The sequence below is a fragment of the Misgurnus anguillicaudatus genome, chromosome 24, assembly GCF_027580225.2.
Source record: "Misgurnus anguillicaudatus chromosome 24, ASM2758022v2, whole genome shotgun sequence".
Lineage (NCBI taxonomy): Eukaryota > Metazoa > Chordata > Actinopteri > Cypriniformes > Cobitidae > Misgurnus > Misgurnus anguillicaudatus.
This window is the reverse complement of record NC_073360.2, coordinates 15,668,440-15,681,858: the sequence shown is the minus strand read 5'-3', so window position 1 is coordinate 15,681,858 and position 13,419 is coordinate 15,668,440. Positions and strand designations below refer to the sequence as shown.

Genomic DNA, 13,419 nt, shown 5'->3' with positions numbered 1-13,419 from the left:
TTGCGGGAACTTTAATGAGCGCAGACAGTGGTAAACACAAATCAACAAAAACTGTATTTTAATAAAAAACTTTTTTTTAAATGAAATATATTACGTCATCGTTGATGGTGGAAATACAGGGAAAATATTAAATGGTTCATATATCTAGTGTAATGTGCTGCAGTTTGTCGCTTTCTTGTTTTGTTTTCAGTTTAAATGGTTACACACGATGACGTCATCGTCGGCGTACGCATCTGACGCGCGTGACCCCGGAAGTGGCGCGTATCTGTTCTTTATGATGACGTCACGAGACTGAGCTGTTTAAGATGGCGCTGCAGCCTGGATCGGGGGGAGGTGGCAGGTACAGAATATTTCAATTAAACGCTTTGTCATCTGTTTTCATTCGCGTGTGTTCGGCCGCTGAAGCGAATATACGTTCGTTCACGAGCCCGTTTGAAAATGTTGCCGTTTATCGCGCACAATTGAACTTTATTACGCAGTGTCAATGGCTGATGCTGCTCAGCTGGTGATGGTGATGTGACGTTCGTAACACACGGATCTCACCTACAACGATGATGTTAGACTTTACATCGATACTCTGACACCTTCATATCAGCTTCTGCCTTTTTGAGCGTCTGTCGTCTAACATGTGGATATATAACCTAGATTAGCCGTTCGACTTGCCACATAGAGATTAATTTCATATTCTTGTGAGCTGTTTCAATTGACATCATTTTAGGTGTCATGTATATATGTTCAGATGTCGAATCAATCAAATTTAATTTTCTAAAATTCATTTCAAACGGCCCTGTGATGCCCTAAATTGCTGTCAGTGTTGGCAGGTCACTACGTTTGGGATGTACAGTCATTGTCTGTGAATCATCTAACTTCACCCAGTATATTTACATTAATATATAGTGTTTCTAGATGTAAAGCAATATCAAAGGGTTGATTATTGTTTTCTAGCTAAGTAAATATTTCAGATCCTGTTTTTCGGCTTATATCAAGGTTGCAGGGTCCAGAGTCACCTTAAGATCACCCTAATGTGTGTTTGTATATAAGACAAATGATGAGGGTCAAGTGGTCTAAAAAAAGTTGTATAATATTTTATAATTGGTTTACACAATTTACAGTCATATACAAGGTTTTGTGGATGCACATATTATGGATTATTATGATCCAAGAAAATACTTACTGTATGTATCCTGCTTTGTATTTTCTACTTTTATGTTAACTGGATCAGCACAGTATCACAATCATAGATGTCACAAGATTAAATATCTAAATATTGGGACAGAAAGGCATTTTAAACAAGCTATAGTTTTTGTAAATTAGGCTACATACCCTTCAGAAAGGATTAAAAGTCTGTTTTCATGTTTTATTTATCTAAAGGGCTTAAGTCTCTGCTAAACTGCTTAAATTATGAATGGCTGGTTTCAAACAGCACAGCACCAGGTAATGCTGATACCTGCCGTGAAACCAAATAACCACATGGTTCTTACACATAGTCGCTCTTTTCTGGTATTATAACAATGGCTTTATTAACCTAGCTAAGTATAAAAGCAACATGTACATATGTGTAAATATCCTTGTCATGGTTTTCTGCACTTCTCTAAATTATGAGGAATTAGACATTGCTATAAGAAGCAAAAAAGCAAAAACCAAACAAGCAAATTATATTTAGAATTAAAATGAAAATGTAGATAAAATGTAAAATGTATTTAGATCTGACAGGACTTAGCACTTTATAGCAGAAATTGATACAAAAATGGGCATCTTCATATGGCTGAGGGTCTGTTGTTTACACAACGTTTTTAACCGAAACTGGGAACGTTTTTTATGTGGTTTGGCTGTTTGTTTTGGGGTCCTAAAAATGCCAACTTTAAAGGGACATTCAATTTTTTTGGAAAATATGCTAATTTTCTAGCTCCACTAGAGTTAAACATTTGATTCTTACCATTTTGGAATCCATTCAGCTGATCTCCGGGTCTGGCGCTAGCACTTTTAGCATAGCTTAGCACAATCCATCGAATCGGATTAGACCATTAGCATTGCGCTAAAAAAAATAACTAAAGAGTTTTGATATTTTTCCTATTTAAAACGACCAGAAGGGTCAAGTTTTAAATAGGAAAAATATCGAAACTCTTTGGTTATTTTTTAGCGCAATGCTAATGGTCTAATCAGATTCAATGGAAAATGAGCATATTTAAAAAAAAAAAAAGAAAGTGGAATGTCCCTTTAAAGGCAACCATTTTTAAAAAAACGACGCTTTATTGTCTCAGTGATAACTATGAAAAAGCAAATCTGTGATAACGGTGATGTCATGCAAATCTGTTCATTTGCGGGTATTTTTATAAAGTTTTTCCCTCTTTTTTTTAAAAATAATCTATGTCCACACGAACACACAAAAACCTAGTATGAAGCGTGGTCAATAGCATGCCAAACCAACAAATGGTGATATATCACTAACCGTAAAACCATTTTGGCCAATCAGAAGCCATGCAGAGTTTCCCTCAACACGTCATAGGCCAAAACTTTAGTTTCACTGCAACTGGAGTCTCAAAATTTTAAAAATTTTGTAAATGAAATAATGTAAATGAAAACAGACTTTATTTCAGCCTAAAAGCACTTGGAAACTTTAGATTACATCACCCTGTAAACTGGCAACAAACATACTGTTATATGAACCTTAGAAACCAGTATGATGGTCATATTAATAACTAGATCGTAAAGACATTTCAATATTTACAATGTTTATATTTGATATTTAAGCAATATCGCTCGAGTAGGAGTGTGATATAGCTCTATATCATCACTGCTGTGATTAGGCCAGAGGCACGAGGCCGTAGGCAGTCACGGCCGTGATGATATGGAGCTGTGTCGCACGACTCCGAGAGCGATATCGCTTTTATACAACAGTTCGACGGCAAACGTTTGAAAAACGAAAACTAGAAAACAACAACGGAGTTATTTTAAAAGCCTCTTTGTTTGAGAACTACTTCTTCCGCCACGGATTTGAGGGCGGCCAGAATGACAGGTAACACTTTCGGCTGCTTTGAATCTCATAATAACTCAATGGACAGATAGGCGTTTCTTTATATTAACGTTTATCGGTCACAAAGTGTAGTTTTAAGATTAGTTCAGTCGAGAATATATATTTTTTATATTTAAATCTACAGTCAATTAGTAAAGATAGCGCCTGTTTGAACGTTTGCTTAGTGAGATTCGGTACGTATGAGCACCAAAGCATGAGCGGACATCAGTGTTCACTCGCCCCGCTGACCACCGCCCTTTCGGGGCTACATCTCTGACAGGGATTCCCTGGCTTTCATGTTGGCCTTGTTTGTTTTTGATGGTCAAAATGAGATCAAATCAGCAGTATTTGGTGTCATGATAAAACTATTACTTGTTTTCTTATTCATATTTAGTGTCTTTTGTGTTGTTATTGTTTTGGCGCGAGGTGAAAGTTAATAAAACTATACTTGTTTAATGTTACTATTGGTTTCCCATTTACTCTTAACGCGATACGAGCACTCGGTTATTATTAGACTTCGTTCAGTACTATATAAAACTGTTTTTTATAAGTGTCAGAGAGATGTTTTTGCATGCTGCTTATAAATATACCAGTGGCGATATCTCATAACATGTTTTAATAGTCACGTCGCGATTAAATAAATGATCAATGTCCACATTTAAAAGCTGCGGTGCTTACCTGCAGTTCCACGGTGTTTTCACGTTCTGATAAGAGATATAGCTCCAGAAAAAAATGAGTGTTTACATTCCTCTTTCCAAGTGTCCACACGACGTGACAAGACATTACTCCCATTAAGTTTAACGTAACATCCAAGAGCGCTGATCTTTGACGGAATAATAACTTGGGATTCACATACTGATTTACGAGCTAGTGAACTAATGAGACACATGGAGAGTGATTAAAAACAGTGCGTTTGTGTGTGTCCTTGTGTGCGTGCAGTTTTTCCATTCAGAGATGAGCCTGTTTAGGACCTCCATTCACTAGGTGGCGGAATGATACGAAAGGTGAAGCGGTTACTGTGCCGTTATGAGTACAATATCGCATAGCTCTTAGCCAATCAGATTCGAGAACCAGAAAGAACTGTTGTATAACTGATTATATTTATATTTTTGCCTCAGCTCGCTTGAAACTCATAAAACATTTAGCAAATACATAAGGGAAAGGATTACTACTTTGTATTTGGACTTCGGACAGCTGCGAGAGCGCGTGCACATGCATGCTTGGGTACTGCTGCAGATTCTGAGTTCATTAACACATCTTCAACAAAGTTTACTAAACTTTGGCTCTTTAAAGTCCAGGGTAGTAATAAAACTTCCTCATTGTATGTCTAAACAAAACTGTTTGATGCAGATAACATCACCATCTACTGGCCTGGCATGCATAGTACTGTAGAGTTTTCGCAGATTTGATAAAATTTTGATCTTTTTGACAGCGTTGTGGTTTGTACTTGAAATTTTTTGAAATTCCAAAGAAAAAACTTTTCAATTTTTGTTTTGCTTTGTTATCATTTAAACATAGCCTGAATCTATGAAACAGCTGTAGTGGAGGGCACAGGGAGTTTATTGGAACAGGTGTAACTGCATTGTTGCTACCAAGATGCTTATCAGTTAAAAAAAAACAGTAGACGAAGTGACATTTCAGTAAAGCAATCTGTTATTCTGTTTGACGCTTGCTTGCTATATAAATCAAACTGCCCACCCTCATAGACCTAACACAAAGGAAGGTGTTTAAAGCATTTTAAATAAAAAAAGTGAGGTTTGGTCAAAAAAAAGTATTGAAAGTAACTATTGATGACAGTAAATGCGTTGTCCCAGAATCCACCCATCTCTGTGTTATTATTGAAACAACACATTTTGTATTACTCTTAATACAACTTGTTATATTTTAACACAAAATCAACACAAAGTGACACATAATGTGTTTAAAGCTTAACACAAAAAGATGTGTAAAAAATGAACACATCCTTTCTAAGAGTGTAACTAAAGGTCATAAGGCCTGGCTGCACATTTTGCGCAACCATTTTAGCCATAACTATGATCATAATATAGCATGCCCTTGAGGGCCTTATTGCAACCAATCCATTCTCTAAACACAGCATCCTGGGCCACATGCAGATAACACCTTGCATAGATGGTTCCTTGAAATGTATTTAGATTTTAATTTTTTAAAATAAATTAAACACCATTTCAATACTGTAGATAGAGAGAGACAGTCATTTGCTCTGTCTTATTTCCTATAATAATGTACCTACCTGAACAAATGGCACGTCGGGGTCACCATCGTGTTTAGTTTTTAAGCATGCAAAATAAGAGATCAAATCTCCATTATGATCAACGCTGTGCTGTTATGAGTCTTAATTGTTATGATGAGATTGGATATTTTGGTGGAAGTCCAGTAGCACCACTTTAGATAGGTTGGGTGCTGGCATGACTGATATACAAGCAATCATGCTATCAATGGATAAATGTTTCATAATAGATCAGAATACTTTTACAGCACATAATAAAGTATGAACTGCCTGAACTTGTTGATTCTGCACTAGACTAAACATTGTTGCATACTTGTTTTAATAAACTTCATTTAAACTTCATACTGTATGAGTTTTTACATAAACCGCCCCATAGATTAGATTTAGATTAGATTGTTTATTTAGCCACACGACAATGCTGATGGAATTTGTTTTCGGTACAGTGTGTTTAAGCTCTACATCATCATACATTACAAACAACAATAGACAGTACAGTTCACAACATATAACAATACAAGATACAGTGGGTACATGACCATGCATATTGTATGAGAGGAAAAACTATAGACTATTAGAGAAAAAACTGTTGCATTTTTATGTGGTCTCATAAAGACATTAAATGTGTTTCACATTGCATTAACAGTCGGGCAGCCATTAAAATGTTGGTTGTGGAATATAACTGTGTGGTAATGGATTCATGCTGACAGTAACAGTTTAAGATGGTGGATATATGTGATCTCTCTGCCCTGATGTCACAACAGATTTCTCTTTGAATGTTAATCTGGTTAAATCCAGTGTTTTTTTCCCTTTGTTGTATCACAGCTCCTGTGAGAGCTCAGTGAAGCCGTAGGCCTGCGGGTGAACAGATGCGTCACAGACAAACAGTTTTTCTCAGATTCCCAGAGACTGTTAGCCCACATTTCCGACTATTTCAAAGCAAATAAAACTCTGAATAAAACCATCTTTAAGTCAATAAAGACAATAAATTCAATATTTTGTCTGATATAAAGCCCTTAAAGGAATAGTCTACTCATTTTCAATACTAAAATATGTTATTACCTTAACTAAGAATTGTTGATACATCCCTTTATCATCTGTGTGCGTGCACGTAAGCGCTGGAGCGCGCTGCGACGCTTCGATAGCATTTAGCTTAGCCCCATTCATTCAATGGTACCATTTAGAGATAAAGATAGAAGTGACCAAACACATCAACGTTTTTCCTATTTAAGACGAGTAGTTATACGAGCAAGTTTGGTGGTACAAAATAAAACGTAGCGCTTCTCTAAGCGGATTCAAAAGAGGAGCCACACTGTATGGCGGAATAGCACCCTTGGGAGTACTTCGACTCGGCGCAGTAACACCCTCCCTCTCCCATTATGAGAGTGAGAAGGGGAGCAGACTTTTCAGGCGAGTCGAAGTACTCCCAAAAGTTCCATCTTTATCATATTTTGCACATGAAACAATGTTATAGGCCTAATTGAATTATCATGATACCTTGTCAATGTTAAATATGATGTATATAAAAGGTATATGAACATGATATCTGTATTCAATATTTTGTATTCAGTATTCAATATATGTGTGGGTATTTAAACACCCAAACATACATACATTTAAGAAATGTTTTATTTAAATATTGTTTATTTTATTTGTATATAATTTAGAATATATACAAATATAAATAAATATATTTATACACATGTAAATGTTTCTTAAATACATACATGAATGTGTGTGTATTTATATATACATAATAATAACACGCAGCACAAACACATATGTTATGCAAAAATAGCCATTTAAAAATGGCATTAGTTGTATTAATATAGTAATCATAGCTAGATTTTATGTTTACTAAATGCGAGTGGTGCTTGCCATTGCAGTGGTAGGCTATTGTAAGTGCAAGTTACTAGGCCATTGCTATATGGTCGCAGGGATGTTTTAGTGGTCTGTGTGGTTGCTTTGGTAAACAAAATGCAGAAAACCCCAAAATTGTAGTGATGTTCTGGTTCCTAAATATGACACAGGACCCCTACTGTAGCACAAATGCATTACATACAGGGCTATCCAATTACAAGGTCTCACTCTGCACGTGACTATTATGTGCTATTATATTTATTTTCTAAAAAAAATATTCTTTTCATTTATTTTTTATTTATATTTTGTTTGTGCCGTGACAAAATAAGCCAAAAATAACTTGAGGTGTAAAATGTCAATAGATTTGTCTGTAAGATTGATTGCTTGTCGTTAAATGTACAATTTTTCTCCATAAATGTAGAAGGTAACAGTGCAGACGCAGTATTAGGTTGACATAAACGAGCTTTAGGGGTTTGGTTTGTCCGCTCGCTAAATAACTGCAATATTGAACATTCTTGTTTGTTCTTTTTCAGTTTTATGTACCCTGTTGGAGGGGGCATTGGACCACCACAAGGTACGAGGCTGACATTTAGTATGCATTTTGCCAATTTCTCATTATACATTCAGTTTTTCTTTTATCGTTTTCCCAACATAATATCCTATTGTCATTTGTGTAAATAAACTCCGCTGTGGTTTATGATGATGATGATAATGTTACAGCAATTGTTAGTTTGTCATCTTGTTCTTGAATGTTCTTGCAGGAATGATGCCCATACAACAGCAACAACAGCAGCAGCAGCAGGGATTCCCTCTTGTTCAGGTCATGCAGCCCAACATGCAAGGCATGATGGGAATGAACTTCGGAGCACAGATGCCTGGTGCCATGCCTATACAGGTCAGCTTCTGTTATTATTGTAAAATGGTAAAAATTTACTTTAAAAAAATGAGTAGGTGTCCAACCTTCAGATTTTTTTTTATATTATTTTTATATTTTTTTGCAAAATGCTGTGCAGTATTACCGTATTAGATGTAGAGGACAACATCAACATTTAATGGCTAATACTTTTTGCAATTTTTCCTAAACCAATTGCCTTAGTCTGATCTCTTCAGTCTTACAACAGCTTTTTTAAATGGACATCATTATCATTGGACATTTTATATGAACAGAAAAGGTTTCTGTGAATTTAATCAAATTAGTTTTCCGGATAAAGTTTGCTGCAATGTTTACTGGATTTGCCCTAAATGTCTGTTTTCTATCAATGTTTTATTATGGAAATGGATCACTAAAGGCTCTAATGTTTTATTGAATGTGTTTCTAGGGTGGGATGGCTATGGGCATGCAGACCCCTGGGATGCAGTTCATGGGTCAACCTCAGTTCATGGGTATGAGAGCTCCAGGGCCTCAGTTCCAAGCAGACCTGCAAAAACAAATGGCAGAGGAACATCAGTAAGGCTTTGCGTATTCAGAATGTGTAAAAATAGTAAGTGCAGACGAGCTGGCATCTGATCAGTGTGTTTCTGTAGAAAACGTCTGGAGCAGCAGCAGAAGATGCTGGAGGAGGACAGGAAGAGGAGACAGTTCGAGGAGCAGAAACAGAAATTACGTCTGCTAAGCAGCGTCAAACCAAAAGTGAGTGAGCCTGTAGTCAAGTTCACGTGAAATTAAAACAATCCCTTTGTAGGTTTTTAATGCATCTGTTTTTATTTGTCAGTGTGTGCTAATTTTATTTTAAGAAAAATGTTTGTCTTTGTGAAGATTCATCAATATGTCAGAAATTTCAGATGGTTGCTTATGTAACTTAAACGTGCATTGTGCATATTTTAGGAGGATCTTTTGATAGAAATGCAATAAACATACATAACTATGTTTTTAGTGGTGTATAAAGATGTTAAATGATGAACTGTTTTTATCTACATACACCACCGGTCTCATTCCTCATTCCATGAAAGTTGCCATTTGCACCCCCATGTTTCTACTGTAGCCTTAAATTGGCAAACTGCTTCACAGAGCACGTTTCCTCACTATGGCTGTGTTCGAAATAACTCCCTATACCCTAAATGCGCTTTTTGAGGGAATGGCCATTTTGTAGTGGTGTCCGAAATTATAGTGGACATTATCGAGTGCACTTATTCAATCCCATATTCACCACAATAACTGTACATTCACACGGGGCAAAAGCTTTAACGCTTGATGGAAGGCTTGTCTAAGCGTGGCCAACAGCCAGTCACAGTGGCTGCAACACATGTTCCGGTCTTGCATTAGCGTAATTGGCTGGCTCGCACTAGGTTATTTGCTTAAGGCGATCTGATTGGCTGATGCACGCGTTGGTGCTTGAAAAGTTGAGAAATGTTCAACTTCTGCCACAGTCAATGACAGTGACGCACATTGACAGATCCACAATTCAGTTCGGCAACGCATGATGTCACCCATTAAAAGTAATTTAGAGGCGTTAATGTGGCATTCACACCAGCCACGGTAGAGGCGGTAAAAACGCAGTACTCGCGCGTAGTTGGACACTTAAACATTTTGAGTTTACTCGCTTCAGTCGCGCGTGAAATTCTAGTCATTCAAGACATTCACCTGGAAATTTGTGTCATAGGAGGGGCTTCTGCGACTGCTCCCTGTAATCACGTCACTACTAGAGCAAGCTCCTGATTTGTTAACGCGGCACGAATATCTGCCAAAGTTCAGATTTTTCAACTCGCGCGTTTCCCGCAACAACGCTAAATTCGCGTCTTTGCATTGACTTAACATGTCACTTGCGCCTCTTCCGCATCTGGTGTGAATGCCACATAACGCTTCCGCCTCGTGTAAATGTACTGTAATGAGTGTACAACTAATGTACACTCAACGGCTTGCCGCTACACCTTCACTGTGTCATGTGTTAAATTATCTCCTGGGTCCTGACACAAAATGGTGCTTGTAGCGCTTCTGCCGCTTGGTGTCTGAATTCACTTTTTTATTCACTCATTCACGTGGACTATATTAGTGAACTAATGTAGGGAATAGTGTATAGGGGGCTATTTCGTACACATGTTGTTGCTGCTGCTGCTGCTGCTGTTGTTGTTGTTCTTCTTCTTAGTTAGTGTTTTTAGAGGCAGCTTGCATTGTCACTACGTTGAATAACAAAAAAAGAAGAACGTCTGCTAATGCTATCTCGCCATTATTACTATTAGCTAGCTGCTTCACTACTATAAAAGCTAGCTAAAAAAACATGAATAAAACACGATGAACAAGTTACAATAATCTTGTTTTACTGAATAAATAAGTAATTATAATTTCTTAAATTATCTTTGTAAAGAAACCTCACTGCTTGATTGACTGACTGTTGTCCTGTGTCGGCCACCGTAGAAGAAAGAAAGGGCTGAGCCATTGGTTACAGTTCGCAACCTGACAGCTAGATGCCACTAAAATTTACACATAATTAAAGGTGTAGCGGAGGATTTTCTCGAATTTTAGAAAAGAACCGCCTTCTCCACTTTTTAAAAAAAGCAATTGCGCAACACTCCTGATTGACAACTAGGAGGACCAATAGTCTTGATGATCCACCCGGAAAAAGAAAATCCTCCGCAATACCTTTAAAAATGCCATTTTCATAATCCAATAAATTATATTTATGACAGCCCAAAATTTAAATGACTCTGTTTATATCCTTGGTCTTATTTTGGATAAATGAACAGTGTACTTTATTTTAAATATGCATTAAAAATTGTTAAAGCATGCTTGACTGTGCAAAAACTCTATACTATTTTTGGACAGACTGGGGAGAAAAGTCGTGACGATGCCCTAGAGGCCATCAAAGGAAACCTGGATGGATTTAGCAGAGACGCCAAGATGCATCCAACACCATCATCACAGTCTAAGAAACCAGGTACATTCAGTGACACATGAAACTTTCCGATTGCATCCTTACCATATGCTTTCCAGCATCAAGACATGCTATGACATCATGGATCTAATAAGTGGTCCAGATAGCTTTTTGACAAAGCCAATGTGATTGAGCTCTGTATGCACGACGTCACACACCGAGAAGCTGTTTTTTTCCCATTCGGCCACCAGGAGGCTCTCCAGATGTTTCTAAGGAGTGTTGCCATTTTCTCCTCATTATAATCGACATTCACACCCATACAGTTTCACATGGGCAGGTGTTAGCTTCACATTAAACCACCTACTGCATATGACACCTTTTCATTTGTCTTTAATTACTATTTTTCCTTAAAGGTTGAATTTATTTTGTAAAAATCAACATGGAAGCAAATGAAGTTCAGTACCCTCTTGTAAAGAAGTTGTTTCCCATTTTCTCATCTATCTGTGTGGTCATAACTCATGATCCGTGTTGTTGTGTGTTTCACTTTCTTCTTTGGTTTTTGCAGACTCATCGCCATCTCATTCCTCTCTCACCTCTCACTCCCATTCCCCCGCTTTTCCCGAGGACGACGATGAGTTTAGTGACTTTATGCAGGGCCCCGCCGATTCATCCTCTTCCTCCTCATTCCCCTCTTCCTCCCTCCCTCCATCTTCACCTTCACTGAGAGCCCAGCCGTTAGGGACGGGGTCCGTCCCACACCCCTCCTCTTCTCCTGTCCCCCCCTCACTCCCTCCATCTCTCCAAGTCCCTCATGCCATCCAACACTCTTCTGTCATCTCCAGCTCCCAAACTGCATTCCAAGGTACCTCCTCTATCACTCACTTTTTCTATCATACCATCACTTGTTAGTAGCTGTAACCAGAGGTAGTGTTTTGTTTTGGCTGGTTAGGTTTGAGTTAGTCCCTAATGGTGGAAGCTGTAACAGTGTCATTATGTGTGGACCAAAAGAAGCCATTTATTTTTTTACATTTACATTTTTGCCTTTGGCAGACGTTTTACTCCAAAGTGACGTAAATGTTTTCCATGAATTCGACCCCATGACCTATGATAACACGGTTCTCTACCACTAAGCTACACACAGAAATGCAGAATCCACTTCATGTAATGCATGTACATGTTGTTATAATAGATTATAATGTAAATGTTTTTTTCCAAATCACACATTTAAGCTAAACTTTTATAAACTACACTACAGTCTCTAATTTATAACAGATGAATCTGCTTATTGGGATTTCGGTATTGAGATTAAGCTCAGGATTGTGATTTTTTTTTGTTAGTTTTCCACACATCATCAGTATATAATTTGCACCTCGGAAGTGGTTGTGTGACATCAGAGTTTCCCAGACAGGGCTTATCCCAGACTAAAATGCATTAGCCTTAATTTAAAAACATCTTGCACTGACATCATTATGCCCTGACTTTTACCTAGATGCATAAAAAGTGAAGTATACTCAGGCCTTAAAGGTTTATGACGTGCTCATGAACCAACGTTTGCAGCATCCAGGTCACATACTTCTTGGCCTGCATGCACCAGCCGAGCAACTGCCATTGGGTAAAATGAAAACGCTAATGAATGCTTCTCTCCGGATCTATTAGACCCCCTGACCCTTAACCAGAATCGAACGCCGCCCCCTAGCTTTCCATATTTTTGACGTATAGTCTAGAGAGAGTTCTGACTCAGCTGTGATGGCCACCATCTGTGAAAATGCGATGCTGTGAATCTGACTCAGCCGTCACCCTCCACCTCCCTTCAGTTTTGTCAGGTTGCAGATGGCGTCCCATATGCTGTTATGAGTTATCCAGGAGTTAATGAATAAAGCCTGAAGAAACATCACGATTTAAACTAGTGCCCACAGGCTTTGCCAATTGTGTTGATGTCCCGATAAAAAGCTCAGAGTTGGACAGGCATGGGCATGTGTGATGGCGCGTGTGTTCGAAGGAATGTTTTGGATTTGATACAGGTTATGGTCTATTGACAACATTTGTGGCATGATGTTGATTACCACAAAAATAGTTTCGACTCGTTCCGCGCTCCAGAATGTCGCTTTAGGAATGAGAGTAATAAACCTTGTTATAGTAAGTTGGTCCTCTTAGATGTTTCACGTTAAAGGGGACATATCATGAAAATCTGACTTTTTCAATTTTTAAGTGCTTTAATTGGGATCCCAGTGCGTTTATCAACCTAGAAAATGTGAAAAAGATTAATCAAGTAACTTAGTTTTGGTAAACCATTCTCTGCAAGCATGTGAAAAAATAGATCATTGAAATTTGGGTCCCCCAAAATTGAGATGTGAGAAGGGGATAATACCGCCTCTTAATCTGCACTATCCAACCATAGCACTGCTATTTAGTGCAGAGATCAGCTCATTTGCATTTTAACGTACACCCAAAATGGCACATTTATGCTCACACCTACAATTGACAATTTTAAG

General features: G+C 37.9%; 1 protein-coding gene across 9 annotated transcripts in view; it reads left to right on the top strand.

Moving 5' to 3' along the window:
• The first annotated feature begins 229 nt into the window (after positions 1 to 229).
• Positions 230 to 13,419, top strand: part of synrg (synergin, gamma) — a 56,792-nt gene continuing 43,602 nt past the window's right edge. For 7 of the 9 annotated variants that reach the window (XM_055196121.2, XM_055196120.2, XM_055196118.2 and 4 more), the window contains exons 1-7: positions 230 to 340; positions 7,652 to 7,692; positions 7,880 to 8,013; positions 8,438 to 8,565; positions 8,643 to 8,748; positions 10,879 to 10,990; positions 11,493 to 11,789. In XM_055196121.2, the coding sequence (XP_055052096.2) occupies positions 306 to 340; positions 7,652 to 7,692; positions 7,880 to 8,013; positions 8,438 to 8,565; positions 8,643 to 8,748; positions 10,879 to 10,990; positions 11,493 to 11,789 (853 nt within the window). In that variant the 5' untranslated portion in view covers positions 230 to 305. The remainder of the gene's footprint in view (positions 341 to 7,651; positions 7,693 to 7,879; positions 8,014 to 8,437; positions 8,566 to 8,642; positions 8,749 to 10,878; positions 10,991 to 11,492; positions 11,790 to 13,419) is intronic. The other 2 variants (XM_055196123.2, XM_055196122.2) reach the window with 1 other exon arrangement.